The sequence below is a fragment of the Aplidium turbinatum genome, chromosome 14, assembly GCF_918807975.1.
Source record: "Aplidium turbinatum chromosome 14, kaAplTurb1.1, whole genome shotgun sequence".
In the NCBI taxonomy this organism is placed as follows: Eukaryota; Metazoa; Chordata; class Ascidiacea; order Aplousobranchia; family Polyclinidae; genus Aplidium; species Aplidium turbinatum.
This window is the reverse complement of record NC_137485.1, coordinates 1521782-1537927: the sequence shown is the minus strand read 5'-3', so window position 1 is coordinate 1537927 and position 16146 is coordinate 1521782. Positions and strand designations below refer to the sequence as shown.

The 16146-nt window shown below is 36.0% G+C and overlaps 2 protein-coding genes across 2 annotated transcripts in view; both read right to left on the bottom strand.

Annotated features, from left to right (window-relative positions):
• Positions 1–16146, bottom strand: part of LOC145783587 (uncharacterized) — a 50488-nt gene that overhangs the window by 29065 nt on the left and 5277 nt on the right. Inside the window, exons 5-8 of the mRNA XM_082595482.1 lie at positions 14938–15145; positions 4988–6128; positions 2899–3038; positions 1299–2535 (exon numbers count right to left, since the gene is read on the bottom strand). Coding sequence (XP_082451608.1) covers positions 1299–2535; positions 2899–3038; positions 4988–6128; positions 14938–15145 — 2726 coding nt within the window. The remainder of the gene's footprint in view (positions 1–1298; positions 2536–2898; positions 3039–4987; positions 6129–14937; positions 15146–16146) is intronic.
• On the bottom strand, positions 6227–9397 carry LOC145782732 (uncharacterized). Its single transcript, XM_082594487.1, has one exon. The coding sequence runs from the start codon at positions 9338–9340 to the stop codon at positions 8057–8059; it is 1284 nt and encodes a 427-aa protein (XP_082450613.1). The 5' UTR covers positions 9341–9397; the 3' UTR covers positions 6227–8056.

The following is a 16146-nucleotide window of genomic DNA, read 5'->3' as shown; positions in this document are numbered from 1 at the left end:
AGCATATCCAACAATTCTTCAGTCCTTTTTTCCCTTCTCGTTTTCACCCCACACATTGCTCTCACCATTGACCTTTCCGTTCTTCTCAGGATTGCCAGTTCACTCTCTCTCAATATCCATGTCTCGCTACCATATAGCATTGCAGGCCGCACACAGCTCCGATATACATTCCCTTTCATCCTTAGTGAAAATTTTCTGCCATGCAACATTTCCCCACATTCCCTGAACTTTGCCCAGCCCAATCTTGCCCTTGTTGTCACCGCTGCTTCACATCCACCACTTCCATTTATCCGATCACCCAGATAACAGAAGTCTGTCACTGTTTCGTTGCCATGGCAGAACTCATCATCATGGCTTTCCACTTCCACGAAAAGAATTAGTACCTGGTAGCCTTAGAATTAGTACCTGGTTACTTTAGATCGGACAAGATATATTTGACTGTAAATGATCTGTATAAAGCAAGGGCTTGTAAAGCAGTTCACAAAAGTTGTCAACTTGCACAGAAAAGAAAAACGAAAAATCAAGAAAAACGCTTGACTTCAATTAATTAATGCAAAATTTCTGCTTAGGAATCAAATGCTTGGCAGGCATTGAGAAATGTTGCTTACGGTTTTCTAGAGAAAAATAAAGTTCCATATTTCCAAAAATGTTTGCCATTTTCAGAAACAAGAAATTTTCAAATTAAGTAAAAGCTGAAAATTTTAAAAACAATTAGCTAAAAAGTAAACTACAAAAGATTGTTGCACTCAACCTCCTCAGAAAAGAAACAGAAACATCAAAAAGTTACAATAAACAAAACAAAATCATAAATTTATTGACCAATGTTATAAGCTAGGCAAGCATGTAAGATTTTCTATTTAAAATAAAAGCAGCATTAAAAACATTGATTACTGCCAGTGGGGACTAGTATTAAAAAACTGGACCATACTCTGTGACTTTTTGATGTATATTATGATTTCGATACATCGCAGTACATTGCTTTCGACACATTCTATTCAAAGTTGCAAAAAAGTACAAAATCATACCAATGCGAATATCCTGGTTTCATGAAATTAGAAGAGATGAGTCGTGATTGATTTTTTGGCTTTAATTGCAGCTCGAAACAGTTGAAAGCCGATGACGTAGCCAAGCTGAGGCTAGGTTTCGGAGCCCAGGTTAATAAAAAATTGTAGTCTACCGGTACCCTCGCATTCAGCTACAAACCTTAACAATGCAATTAAAATAAAACTTTGACTTGAAGGTGAGCATAAGAATTGAGCACAAGTTTAACAACATACTTGTTAAAGAGTTTGTTGTGCATCATGTGCATGAATCTTGGAATGTCTGGTGAGATGCGAAGATTGAGTGAATCCTTTGCCGCATTGTGAACACTTGAAAGGCCTCTCTCCTGTGTGTACCCTTCTGTGACATACCAAGTGGCTTAGATTGGAAAACTGTTTATCGCAATACTCACACTTGTGCGTTTTCTTTTTTGTGTGGATTCGAATGTGGTCTTTAAATTGTCTGTGGTCAGTGAATTCTTTACCAGAATGTGAACACTGATGAGATTTCTTATCAGTGCACCTTCTTCTGTGGTCTTTCAGGCATAATGAAGAATGAAAGTGTTTATTGCAATACTTGCATTGAAATGGTTTCTCTCCTGTGTGCATTCGCATGTGCTCTTCTAAATGAGTGATTGTTACTCGCACATTGCATATATTGCAAGCAACAAATTTATATTTTCTGGAACGCCTTCGTGGACTTGACCTGGATGTTATGTCAACACAAGTCAAGGTGTTGTCGATTCCAACATTGGTGGTTGCCGTAGATTCTGAACTGTTTTGATGATTTTGTTCTGATGTGAGGACAGTAGATGGACATTGAAACAAACAAATATCGTTTGACCAAACTTTCTCTGTAACACAATCTTCCTGATCTACAGCGTTTCCTGCAGTGGAGACAACAGCACAAGGTTCAATGTGGTTGTCTTGAGCACAAATACTCACAGTAGATTTATTGTTGACGACAGTCTTATGCAATGGTGACGTTTCTGATGTGACGTCACAATCAGATACTTGAATAACTTCAATCCTGGAAGGAGATAAATTTGGAGCAGAATCTGATGGCAAATTAGTTTCCACAAAGTCTTGAGAGTCGTTTGTTCCAGTGTCTGTGGTAAATCTCCAGACAAGAGGGAACTTTGTTTCATCACAATGAGACGCTAAGGTTGAGACGTCCATTGAAAGACCACACACAGGTTCTAGCAATTCAAGCTGCAAAGAATCACTTTCTTGAGCATTTTGTTCGTCACGAAAATCCTTCAAGATCTGTTCATGTATGTTTCGATCAACAACTGTCCTTATTCTTTGGAAATCAGTTTCATTCTCAATATTGTCACCATCAGAAATCGATGCTTCTGGAGGATCAACTTGACACAGCGACTTAGATCTTCCAATTAAGGATTCCTTTAACACTTCTTCGATTTGGAAGATCTCTTTCATGACGTCATGGCGAAACTGAGCTAACGCTTTGAGGATTCTGTCATCAATCGTGTAGCTATGACACCAGTCTTGGGGAAGTAAGTATATTATGAGGAATGAAGGCTTCTGTTCCGGACTTCACCACTCTTTCATGAAATCTTTTATTTGGCTTAGAGTCTGGTATATATGAGGCTAACGACTTATCGTCCTCACTGGAGCTACTGTCAAGTCGAGACTTTTTTTCACTTATTGCAAATAGCAACCCTAAATTCAACACGGTGTCATGGCGATATCGACCTAAATTCCATGTCATCGGTTGCCCACATAGACGTAGTCCGATCATCACCAAACTTCACAGAAGCTGTTTTCCCATCAAATAGAACATTTTCACCAATCTACATAAAAATCGATTGACATGACGGCATTGTGTGCACCCTACCGATCATACGGACGATCATAAAGAAAATCATACAGACGATCATACGGACGATCATAAGGAAAATCATACGGACGATCATACTGAGCATTGGGCATTGAAGGTTTTTCATTTAAAATTATGTTGGTGATACCCTCCAAAAACTACAAGTAAAAAGTAAAAGCGGTTAAAGTAAGTTGTATATTAAACTAACGACAATAACGCTTCACTACTCCAATCAGTTAAATAGCAAAATGTCTAGGGGAGATGTGGGACCTACGAACAGGGTGGGACCTATGAACTATGGCGTTATTTGGCCACCGAGTGGATAAAAAATTTTGTAATTGCAGTGGTGAAATCGAGATTTGATTTCTTGCTGCCATGTGCGTTTTGGTCAGATTTGGTTCACTGTTTTGTCTTTTGTGCTCAAAAGTTACTTTTCAAGAAAAAAAGTAAAATTTTTCATTTAAATTTTTTTTAAGTTTTGAAAAGCAGGTACATTTTAGAGTTTGTTGGTTACGCTATAGCCTATACTCGGGATAGTAGCAGTGAATAGGTGACAAGATGAAGTCAAAAACTTTAAAGAACCCCACGAATTCTGAAAAGGGGTTCATGATTCCCACATGAGTGGTTCATAGGTCCCACAGGTGTGGAACAGGTCCCACAGGTGTGGAACCTATGAACGACTTTTCTAAAATAAATTTAAATGCAATTTTGAGGTATTTTATATTATTCAACCCATTCGTTCTTTTTAGTGTAGTGAGGTAAGGTAGTTATCGATTTTCCACCCAAGTTTCAGGGTCGGTTAGTTTAACTTTTTGAGTTGGAAGCTAAACTGCAAAAAGTGGTTCATAGGTCCCACATCTCCCCTACTTCACAAATAAATGCTTGGCAAGAACAGAGAAATATTACTTATGGCTTTCTAGATGAAAATATAGCGGATAAGCATAAACATCTGGTGCAAAACCTAGGACAATCTTAGATGCAGTTTGTCACACAAATGCATGTCAAGAATTTTATGCCAACTTTGGCAGATGTTAGCAGGAATGTAGTTTCGTTTTATAAGATCCAAGAAGCTTGCAAATTTTGTGAATTGTGTGAATGTGAATTCGGCAGCACTCAATCATTTTTGGACTCAGAAAAAAAACATCAAAATGTCAATAAACAAAACGATTTTTTGCCAATGTAGTGAACAAGCGTAGAACAAGATTTTCTATTTGAAAGGCAGCATTAAAAACAATGGATACGATTACTAGTGGGGACTAGTAACAAAAACTGGAGCTTATTCTGTGAATTACGACTACAACGTATTGCAGTAATTTTACTTTAACTCAGAGTAGGCTAAAGCAAAAAAATCAGATTAATGCAAAATATCATGACTTTATGACACGAAACAATGAGAAAAATGATTGGCATAATTGATATTTTGGATTCGATTACAACTTGAAACAGTTGAAAACCAGTGGCTAAGTTAATCAAAAGTTGTATTATGGCCACCTGAAGATGCGGCCTGATTTGTCACATTTTGATTAAAGCTACTGCTAGTGTTTGACTGACATTTTCTGAGATTTTTTTACTTTTTGCTTTCTCTTAATGATATAAAAGCTTTTTGTTGTCTTGGGGAAGCAATAGCAAATGAGAAAAAGTAAGTTGAAAAACGCTGAATCCGACTGTTATTGAAAAATTAACAGTCGGACCAAAATCTTCGAAATCAAATTTTCTTTGTTTTTCAACCTGTGAGGATATTAAAACTTATTGTGTCATCTGGGGAAAACAGTAAAGAAAGGGTAAAAATATAATTTTTATAAAAATTTATTTGAACATTCGCCCAAAGTTAGCAAAACCTGGAAATTTATGCAAAATGTGACAAATCAGACCGTATCTTTAAGTAGCCATGGCTGTACTCACGCAGACAGTGAAGTCAAGCTTTAACAAAGCTTTCCAGAATAAAATCTTGCTTTAAAAGTGAGTTAATAAAATAGGCGCACGTTTGGCCACATACTTAATGTTAAGTCTGCAATGCATGAGTCTTAGAATGTCTTTTAAGGGAGCCAAATTGAGTGAAATTTTTGTTGCATTCTAAACACTTGAATGGCTTCTCTCCTGTGTGTACTCTTTTGTGGCGTTCCAAGCCGGTCAGACTGGAAAACCATTTATTGCAAAACTCACACTTGTGCGTTTTCTTTCTTGTGTGGAATCGAATGTGATCTGTAAGTTGTCTGCGGAGGATGAATTGTTTACCACAAAGTGGACATCGATGAGACTTCTCATTAGCACATGTTCTTATGTGAAGTGTCAAGGAGGATGAGGAATGAAATTGTCTACCACAACACCAGCATTGATAAGGTTTCTCTATTGAGTGCATTCGCATGTGATCATCAATGTTTTTGATTGCTACTGGCATATTGCATACATTGCAAGCAACAAAGTCATATTTACTGGAACGCTTTCGTGAACTTGACTTTGATGTTACGCCAATAGAGATCAAGGTGTTGTCGATTCCAACATTGGTGGTTGTCGTAGAGTCTGAACTGATTCTATGATTTTGTTCTGATGTCAGAACAGGAGCAGACGGACATTGAGGCAAAGAAACATCGTTTGAGCAAAGTTCCTCTTTAATGAAATCTTTGTTGCAGTGGAAAAAATTAGGCTTTGCTGCAGTGGAAACAACAGCGCAAGATTTAAAGTGGTTGTTTCGAGCAGAAACACCCAATGTAGAGCTATTGCAGACGACAATTTCATGCAATGGTGGCATTTTTGATGTTGCACCACAATCAGACATCTTATTAACTTTTATCTTAGACATAGAACCGATTGGTGCATGATCTAATTGCGATCTTTGAACAAAGTTCTCAGTCTGTTTCGTTCCAATGTCTGTGGGGCATGTAGAAACAAATGGTAATTCTGTTTCATCACAATCAGATCCTGATGAGATGTGTTCTACTGATTCAGATCCAGATGAGATGTGTTCTACTGATTCAAGCATCTGTTCATGTATGTTTCGATCAACCATTGATCTTATTCCTTGGAAATCAATTGTATCCTCAACATCATCGCTGTCACAAATTGATGTCTTTGGAAGATTAACTTGACAAGGCGACTCAAATCTACCGATCAAGGATTCCTTCAGAACTTTCTTAATTTGAAAGATCTCCTCCATAATGTCATGGCGAAATTGTGCCAATGCTTCAAGGATTCTATCATCGCGTAATTCATCAGGGATTACTTGGGAGGAAGAAAGTTGAAACAGTTGACTAACAGACATGATGAAATACTCAATAAGCTGATTAGTTGTTACCAAACCTCAACTCTAGAAAACAAACAGAATTTAAATAAAATCATTGGCAAGAAAACGAAATTTCACAAGAATCAGCAAGTTATTGAAAAAATGAAGTATTACAAAGAAATGCATTAACAATGCTGTTAGGTAGAAAGTTCTACAGTGCTCTAAAACAAACATAATTGCACTGTACTAATAGCAAAACTTTGAAATGTTGACAAAACTTGAACATCTTGTAACTCAACAATGACTAGCTAAAACTAAAGCTTAACTTTGCATAAAATCAATCGAAAAAATTAAGTTAAGTTAAAATGTCTGCTCAAATGTTAACAATTACAAAGCATAAGAGATACATGCTGAACCACACAACAATGCTGAAGAAAAGAATATTTAACGACATATTAAAACAGATGATTAATGTTGCCGCCAACAATTTGAGTACTCCTCTTCGTGATGTCCAAACGAATATCTAGAACTTTCCTAAACAGAATACTAGGCCTTGACAAAATAAAATCTTAGTGGACTTCAGCATTAAAAATTGAAAACATCTCGCTTATAATTAAATGCGGCATTTAAAATTTAGGAGCAAATGGTTGAAATGTCCAGTTAATCTAATCAAATATGATTATACACAACATCGAATGAAAAACTACAAAGTAAAAAGCAAAAGCAGTTAAAGTAAGTTGTATATTAAACTAACGACAATAAGGCTTCACTACTCCAATCAGTTAAATAGCAAAATGTCTCCTTTACAAACAAATGCATGGCTAGAACTGAGAAATATTACTTATGGCTTTCTAGATGAAAATATAGCGGATAAGCATAAACATCTGGTGCAAAACCTAGGACAATCTTAGATGCACTTTGTCAAAAAAATGCACTGCTTTAATGCATGCCAAGACTTTTTTATGCCAACTTTGGCAGATATTAACAGGAATGTAGTTTTGTTTTTTTAAGATTCAAGAAACTTGCAAATTTTATGAATTGTGTTATGTGAATTTGGCAGCACTTAATCATTTTTGGACTCAGAAAAAAAAACATCAAAATAAACAAAACGATTTTTTGCCAATGTAACGAGCAAACGTAGAACAAGATTTTCTATTTGAAAGGCAGCATTAAAAACAATGGATACGATCAGTGGGGACTAGTAACAAAAACTGGAGCTTATTCTGTGTATTATGACTACAACGTACTTCAGTAATTTGACTTTAACTCAGAGTAGGCTAAAGCAAAAAAATCAGATTAATGCAAAATATCATGATTTTATGACACGAAACAATGAGAAAAACGATTGGCATAATTGATATTTTGGTTCAATTACAACTTGAAACAGTTGAAAACCAGTGGCCAAGTTAATAAAAAGTTGTACCAGGGCCCCACCTGAAGATGCGGCCTGACTTGTCACATTTTGCAGATTTTGATTACAGCTACTGCTAGTGTTAGCCTGACATTTCCTGAGATTATTTCACTTTTTGCTGTCTCTTAATGATATAAAAGCTTTTTGTTGCCTTGGGAAAGCAATAGCAAATGAGAAAAAGTAAGTTGAAAAACGCTGAATCAAACTGTTATTGAAAAATTAACAGTCGGACCAAAATCTTCGAAATCAAATTTTCTTTGCTTTTCAACCTGTGAGGATGTTAAAACTTATTGTGTCATCTAGAGAAAACAGTAAAGAAAGAATAAAAATATATTTTTTATAAAAATTTATTTGAACATTCGCCCAAAGTTAGCAAAATCTGGAAATTTCTGCAAAATGTTGACAAATCAGACCGTATCTTTAGGTAGCCGTGATTGAACTCACGCAAACAGTGAAGTCAAACCTTAACAAAGCTATCCAGAATAAAATCTTGCTTTAAAAGTGAGTTTAAAAAAATAGGCGTACGTTTGGCCACATACTTAATGTTAAGTCTGCAATGCATGAGTCTTAGAATGTCTTTTAAGGGAGCCAAATTGAGTGAAATTTTTGTTGCATTCTAAACACTTGAATGGCTTCTCTCCTGTATGTACCCCTTTGTGGCGTTCCAAGCCGGTCAGACTGGAAAACCATTTATTGCAAAACTCACACTTGTGCGTTTTCTTTCTTGTGTGGAATCGAATGTGGTCTGTAAGTTGTCTGCGGAGAGTGAATTGTTTACCACAAAGTGGACATTGATGAGACTTCTCATCAGTACACGTTCTTATGTGAAGTGTCAAGGAGGATGAGGAATGAAATTGTCTACCACAACACCAGCATTGATAAGGTTTCTCTATGTGTCTTTGCATGTGATCATCAATGTTTTTGATTGCTACTGGCATATTGCATGCATTACAAGTAATAAAATCATATTTACTGGGACGCTTTCGTGAACTCGACCTTGATTTTACGTCAATAGAGATCAAGGTATTGTCGATTCCAACATTGGTAGTTGTCGTAGAGTCTGAACTGAATTCATGAGTTGGTTGTGATGTCACAACAGGAGCAGATGGACATTGAGGCAAAGAAACATCGTTTGAGCAAAGTTCCTCTTTAATGAAATCTTTGTTGCAGTGGAAAAAATCAGGCTTTGCTGCAGTGGAAACAACAGCGCAAGATTTAAAGTGGTTGTTTCGAGCAAAAATACCCAATGTAGAGCTATTGCAGACGACAATTTCATGCAATGGTGACATTTTTGATGTTGCACCACAATCAGGCATCTTATTAACTTTTATCTTAGACATAGAACCGATTGGTGCATGATCTAATTGTGATCTTTGGACAAAGTTCTCAGTCTGTTTCGTTCCAATGTCTGTGGGGCATGTAGAAACAAATGGTAATTCTGTTTCATCACAATCAGATCCAGATGAGATGTGTTCTACTGATTCAGATCCAGATGAGATGTGTTCTACTGATTCAGATCCAGATGAGATGTGTTCTACTGATTCAAGCATCTGTTCATGTATGTTTCGATCAACCATTGATCTTATTCCTTGGAAATCAATTGTATCCTCAACATCATCGCTGTCACAAATTGATGTCTTTGGAAGATTAACTTGACAAGGCGACTCAAATCTACCGATCAAGGATTCCTTCAGAACTTTCTTAATTTGAAAGATCTCCTCCATAATGTCATGGCGAAACTGTGCCAATGCTTCGAGGATTCTATCATCGCGTAATTCATCAGGGATTACTTGGGGAGAAGAAAGTTGAAACAGTTGACTAACAGACATGATGAAATACTCAATAAGCTGATTAGTTGTTACCAAACCTCAACTCTAGAAAACAAACAGAATTTAAATAAAATCATTGGCAAGAAAACGAAATTTCACAAGAATCAGCAAGTTATTGAAAACATGAAGTATTACAAAGAAATGCATTAACAATGCTGTTAGGTAGAAAGTTCTACAGTGCTCTAAAACAAACATAATTGCACTGTACTAATAACAGAACTTTGAAATGTTGACAAAACTTGAACATCTTGTAACTCAGCAATGACTAGCTAAGACTAAAGCTTAACTTTGCATAAAATTAATCGAAAAAATTAAGTTAAGTTAAAATGTCTGCTCAAATGTTAACAATTACAAAGCATAAGAGATACATGCTGAACCACACAACAATGCTGAAGAAAAGAACATTTAACGACATATTAAAACAGATGATTAATGTCGCCATCAACAATGTGGAGATATATTTCAACAATGTGGAGGACGGAGGTATGTGTCAACAATGTATACAATGCCGTCAACAATGAGGAGACATATGTCAACAATGTATACAATGCCGTCAACAATGAGGAAATATATGTCAACAATGTATACAATGCCGTCAACAATGAGGAGATACATATTAACAATGTAAACAACAAATTTTATCAAGTTTAACATATTAAAGTTTATTATATTCACAGAAACACAAAACTATGCAACAAATAAATTAAGCATCGAACGTTTTCGACATCACAAGATGTCCTCTTCAGGAATAACATACATACAATTTTACTACATCTGAATAAAATACAATGGTTATTATAACTATAAACAGGAAAAAACAAAAACTGCACAGTACTTCTGACTAGCTCAAACTCAACGATATTGGCTCTACGAGAATCAAAGGTAACTGCATACAAAAGGTGTTGAACAGATCAAATGATGTGGTAGAAAGGCAAGCTGTGAAAAAACTAATTTTAAAATACAGAGAGCAAGAAAGATGAGCAGCAAGCATACAATTGTCTGTTCAAAGGTGGATTGTCACGTTTTATGTGCTGTACAAGGCTTGTACATTATACGTGCCATCAAAAGCAACTATATGATGGAGACCATATGAGTAGTTGTGGTGTTCTGCAAGGATCTGCCCTCGTCGTCTCAGTAGAATAGAGGTTTCTAATTAAAAGATAGACTCATGAAACGCAATTGGCACTGATAAAAACGCCAGCTATTTTAGAGATCAGCACTAAAACAATCAATGGTAGCAATAGGGACTAGCACCAAAAAAGAGCTTATTCCGCGATTTGTTGGCGTCTGGGTTTTTTGTGGTCATTTATGGGTCATTGACCGATTTTTTAGCAAAATGTACGAAAAAAATATAGTCAATTCGGTCAAAATGTCCGAAAAAAAATATAAATATGACCAAAAATGACCGAAATATTAAATAAATAAAAAATGACCGAATTTTTTCAAGTCATTTCGAACAAATGACCGAAAAGACTCAGCGAAAAAAAAACCCCAGGTTGGTGTATATTATGATTACGATATATTGTAACTGTAATAATGTTACAGTTACAATATATCGTAATCATATTAATAATGTTAAGCATTACAAAAAGGCGAAACTGCTAGTCAGCGGAATGGCCCGTTTTGGTGAGTCCGATTCGGTTAGTCCGATTTGGTTAGTCCGATTCGGTGAGTCTAATCCCTTAACGGGGGATTTTTTCAATTTTTTTTTTTAAATTATCGGGTATCGTAGCCTAATTATCATTGCCGTTTTAGGGTTAGGAGTTAGAAGTTAGAAACTCACCGAATCGGACTCACCGAATAGTAGCAGACCCGCTAGTCAGAGCCTGCACCTCTTCGTGGTAGCACCTGGGTAACGCTAACAGGCGGGACAATTGCGAGGTTCTGGGACCACATATTATGCTGTTCTGGGGCCACACATTTTCGAACAAACACGAATATTCGTGATTCGAAAATTTGGTATACTACTGTATGGTCTTCGATACCAAATTAGCTTACAATTATTGGTATGAAGATATTTTTTGGTACAAATACTTTGTTTTGTTCATGAAAAATCGTTGTGTTTGTACGAAGATTTATTGTACGTCATAATTTTTTTAAATCTTTTTAGAAAAGGGACTTTTTTCAAGGAATTCTACAAATGGTCAAGATCATTCGTAACTTTCACGAAGATTTGTCATATATAAAGTTAAGCTAAACCCAAGCATGCTTGTTTAACTTTAGTGCAACTTTTAGGGTATCAAAGCAATAAAGATTTATCAGTATGTATATTAGCAATGATATTCTATAGTTTATCAGCTACACTTTTTTTTTTTTTTGGTAAAAGATATTCATCATCATCATCATCGGCCATGCCTGAATAAGGCGTCGGCTACCGTGAGTCTCCACAATGATCGATTGTCCATACTTCTAATTAGGTTTTCAAAATTTTGGTTTGTCCATGTTGAAAGATTTTTGAAGATTTCCAAACGTGGACGTCCCCGGTGCCTCTGACCAGGAAATCGCCCCATCATTGCCGAGTGTTCAATTCCGTGTTTGCGGTAGACATGCCCGATAAATGTCATTTGCCTTTTTTTGATAGTTGTGATGAGGACACCAGGGGTGCACCCAGAGCGTCTCCACACTTCTTCGTTAGTGATTTTATCCATCCAGTTAATTCCCATCATTCTACGAATGAACCAAATTTCAGCACTGTTGATCTTCTTCTCTATCTTCGGGCATACAGTCCAGGATTCACAGCCATATAGCAAACTGACCAAATGTACACATGTAAAAAGATATTACAAGATATTAGATACAAGATATAGATTAAAAGATATTACGACGTAAAAATACAAGCATTAGCAGACGTTAAAAACTCATAATTTTAAGCAACAAGACCAGCCAGTATAAGCTACAACATCTATTTTTTCGGAAAGCCGTCTTCGGGATATTTTAGCTGTTTATGACATATATAACTTGTTTGATTACAGCACTGGCTGAAAAACAACTGCAAATTCATCCAATACGTTTCAATACAGTTTTAGAAAGCGTGCTTGTACTTGAGTAAGCCATTTATTACCAATAGTAATCATTGTTTTGAATGTATTGTCACAATTACTTGTTAGTAAATGACGTTTTTTATTCGAAAGCAAACTTTCGCGCTCCAAATACACAAACAAAACTTAACGAAGGCCAACACGAAAAGTTTTTTATGTCAAAAGCGCTTAAATTTTTTTTTTTGTGGAATTATTTTAAGAAATTTTGAGTGTTTGCAAAACATTTTGTTGAAATCTTTGTGTTTCAAAATAGTCGCACAAAGTTTTCCAAAGAAAATATTTAGACACAAACGAATTATGACATTCGTGTTCGTACAAAGAGCATAGTATGTGGCCCATCTTCATAAATAGACTTTAAGAAAAACTCGAAATCTTTGTTATGGAAAAATGATACAATCAAATCAATTAAATTGATACTTTCCTGCTCTTTAGTGGTAGTCCTACAATAAGCCATTGCCTGAAACAAAACCCTCACACCATAGGAGGCTATGCCAAATTCTGTTCAATTTGGTGGAGTTGTTGCCAAGAAAACGCAAATTACAGTTTCGCCACCAATGGCAGTAAAGAGCTAAAATGAGTACTAATATGTCCATATATCCAGACCCAAAGGCCCAATCAGGGCACACTTTTTCTGATTGGTGCATAAACACAAGCGGCATGTTTTAAAAGTTACTTTTAATGATGTAATTTAAAATAGCGTCATCTAGTGACACAAAAAGTGATTTTTTTTCAAATGGGTCACAAAAACTGCCCCTGTGGGTGGGGTAAACATTGATGAATTTTTTTAAACTTTGGATTTGTGATCAATATTCATTAACACAAAACCAAAAAAAAAATTGAGCAGGTTTAAAGTAGAATTTAAATTTCATGGGGCGTGTGCAACACCCTAATCTTTTGGGCAGCAAGATGGTTATAAATATTTTCTACTTTCTAGTTCTGCTTTCTGTGCGTATAACGCAGCCAAGCTGAGTTTGAGAACTAGTAGTCTGGCTATTAAGAAGTTATAATCGCCCATTCAGTTAAAAAGTGAATATGATATAAAAGATTAACATAAATTTGACCACACATACCTGCTACAGACTCGATAGAGCATGAGACTTGGAATACTTGGTAAGAATTTCTTGGTAATCAGTTTCATTCCCAGTATCACCACAGTGGGAATTGGGAAATCGATGTTTTCGAAAAATCGGCCGATCTTTCGAGGATTCCTTCAGAGCTTCTTTGATTTGGAAAATCTTTCATGACATCATGGCTGAACTGTGTCAGCGTTTTAAGGATTCTATCATCACGGGATTCATTTGGGATTCCCTGGGGGTAAAAGTGTTGAAAAGGTTTGCTTACAGGCATGATAAAGCACTTCAGTTAATTAATATAACCACACACAAACCTAAAAAAAGACTCACTATTACTTGCAATAAAAAGAAAATTACATAGAATCAACTCTTCATCGAGGAAATCAAGTATTGCAAAGAAAATGCACAAATAGCACTATTCGCTGGAGATTTCTCCAGGTCTCACAGTCTAACAGCATTGCAATGTGATATGAAATTTTGTGCTGTGAAAACAAAGTTCGAAATGTTGACAAGTCTGTTCATCTCATAACTCATCACTGACTTACTTTAATGAAATTTTTCAAGTCCATAGGTTAACACAGCAGAAAATTAAAAAATAACTTAACAAAAAATATTAAAAACTTAGCAGCAACACTTTTATGATTCCATCGGTCCACGATTCATTGAGGATTTCTTAAGTCATTGAGGCCCAGAAGGAACAAAAAATGAAGACGCCATGCGGAAATTTCATCCTTGTTTGGGATCATCAGTCATCTCGATAAAGGTTGGATTCCCACTCAAGCGGGAGACGTCCACAATTCCCATCCAGTTGGAAGTTGGATACCCACTCAGTGACTCAAGACAATATGAATATGCACCACTGATGATCCCAAACAAGGGTGAAACTCGAGTATGGTGTTTCCATTTTCGTTCGATCGGGGTCTTAAATGACTTTACTTTAATTACTATTACGAAACTACAAATCTAGAAAAACACAAACATATCTCATAATTACTGGTAAGAAACAAAAATTACAAAGGTTACTATCAACTCTTCATAGAGGAAATAAAGCATTGAAAAGAAGATGCATGCAACTTATTTCTACGGAACTTTAATGTTCTGTCAGCATCGATCTGATTTAAATAAAATAATAGAAAATCCGATCATCTCAAAACTTAGCATTAAGATTAACTTTTTCGTGACCAGCATCACTTTCAAATAATGCTCATTAATGCATGACACAAAGCTTTGTTTTGTAACAAAATATATAATATATAAAATTATAGTTTCCTTTTAAAAGGCATGTCTCCGCATGGGAAATATCAAGGTAAATCGGGACAAAAAGTTGGAATTCAACAATTTACAGGTTCTAAGAAGTTGTATCAGAAATCAAACTGCACAATTGGGCGCGAAAGGGTTAAAGTTTGCTTTCTATGATTTATTGCACAAAGTCTCCAGAAAAATCAAATAAAAACATTCTTACATCAATGTTGATGGTAAGATTTACCATGGCAGAGTAGGACAAGCAAATTTGTCAAATTCAAACATTTGTTTGTAACATCCCCACAATGAGGACTCAGAATTGACACAACAATACGAGGTGTACAAAGTCAGGTTTTGTGGACTCCTGCTCCACTCCGACTCTGAAGTCTGCGACTCCAAATCCATTTCAGCTTCAAATAGTTTTGGAATATTGACTCTAAACTCCAAACCGACTACAAACGCAAAATATAAACCACAATCCACATTTTTATAGCCAACTGCGTATTACACTGATACCTTCCCTACCCCGGCCATGAAAGGAAAAGCATACTTTTAAATGAAAAATTTAGTGCTTAGAAAATAAAACCACAAAAGTAAACAAAAACAACCGCACAAAGTACAGCGCAAATATTTGTAAGGTAAAAGTATCAACTGGCAAAAATCGGAGTTTGGCTCCAATTTGGCTCCTGTTTTTGCCAAGAATTTCAGAGTCTTGCTCCACTCTGACTTATGCCGTAAACCCAGAGGCCAGATCCTGTACACCTCTGGCAACAACATGATTGGTGGTGTTTAGCATAAACAATGTTCAACCATCTCATGTATATTTAGTCATGCATTTGAGGTTGTTTTGTGATGCAAACAATCGATAGCGCTTGGAAATTATGCCATTGTGGTGTTCTACAACGATCTTTCCAAATTTTTCTAGTAGGGTAGAGGTATCTAAATAACCCATCCAGTAATATCAATCAATGACTTGATCAAGCTTGTCCTCACGGTTGTGGTGGCATCCGTAGTGCGTTATCAGGTAACGCTATCAATAATGCTGTTCACTTCTCCTTTTCTGCACACAAATACCATGGTTGGTCTCGTCCACAAAATGACACAATGGAAGAACAAAGTCATCAATTCTGTATTAACTAAACATGTGAACATAATATTTTTATTGAAAGTTTGATCATATTGCTTCTGAATGACACTTCGTTTTAGACAGTTCAGATAAAAGTTTAAAAGTCTTGGTGCTCCACAATGGTAACGAATTCTATAAGCTCACATGGGTTACTCTGTTCACACAAAAGAACATGTTCATGTGGAAATGCAGTTAGACTACATCTAATTCATTAAACATTATTGGAAGGTGTAGTAAGGAGATTTTAAAATGTTAACGTCTTTACTTGGGCAGCAAGATGGTTACATCTTCTACTTTGTAGTTCAGCTCTCTGTGCGTATAACACAG

Excerpts from the sequence above, each read along its gene's own strand:
- LOC145782732 (XM_082594487.1), bottom strand. The coding sequence starts at position 9,340 with ATGTCTGTTAGTCAACTGTTTCAACTTTCTTCTCCCCAAGTAATCCCT.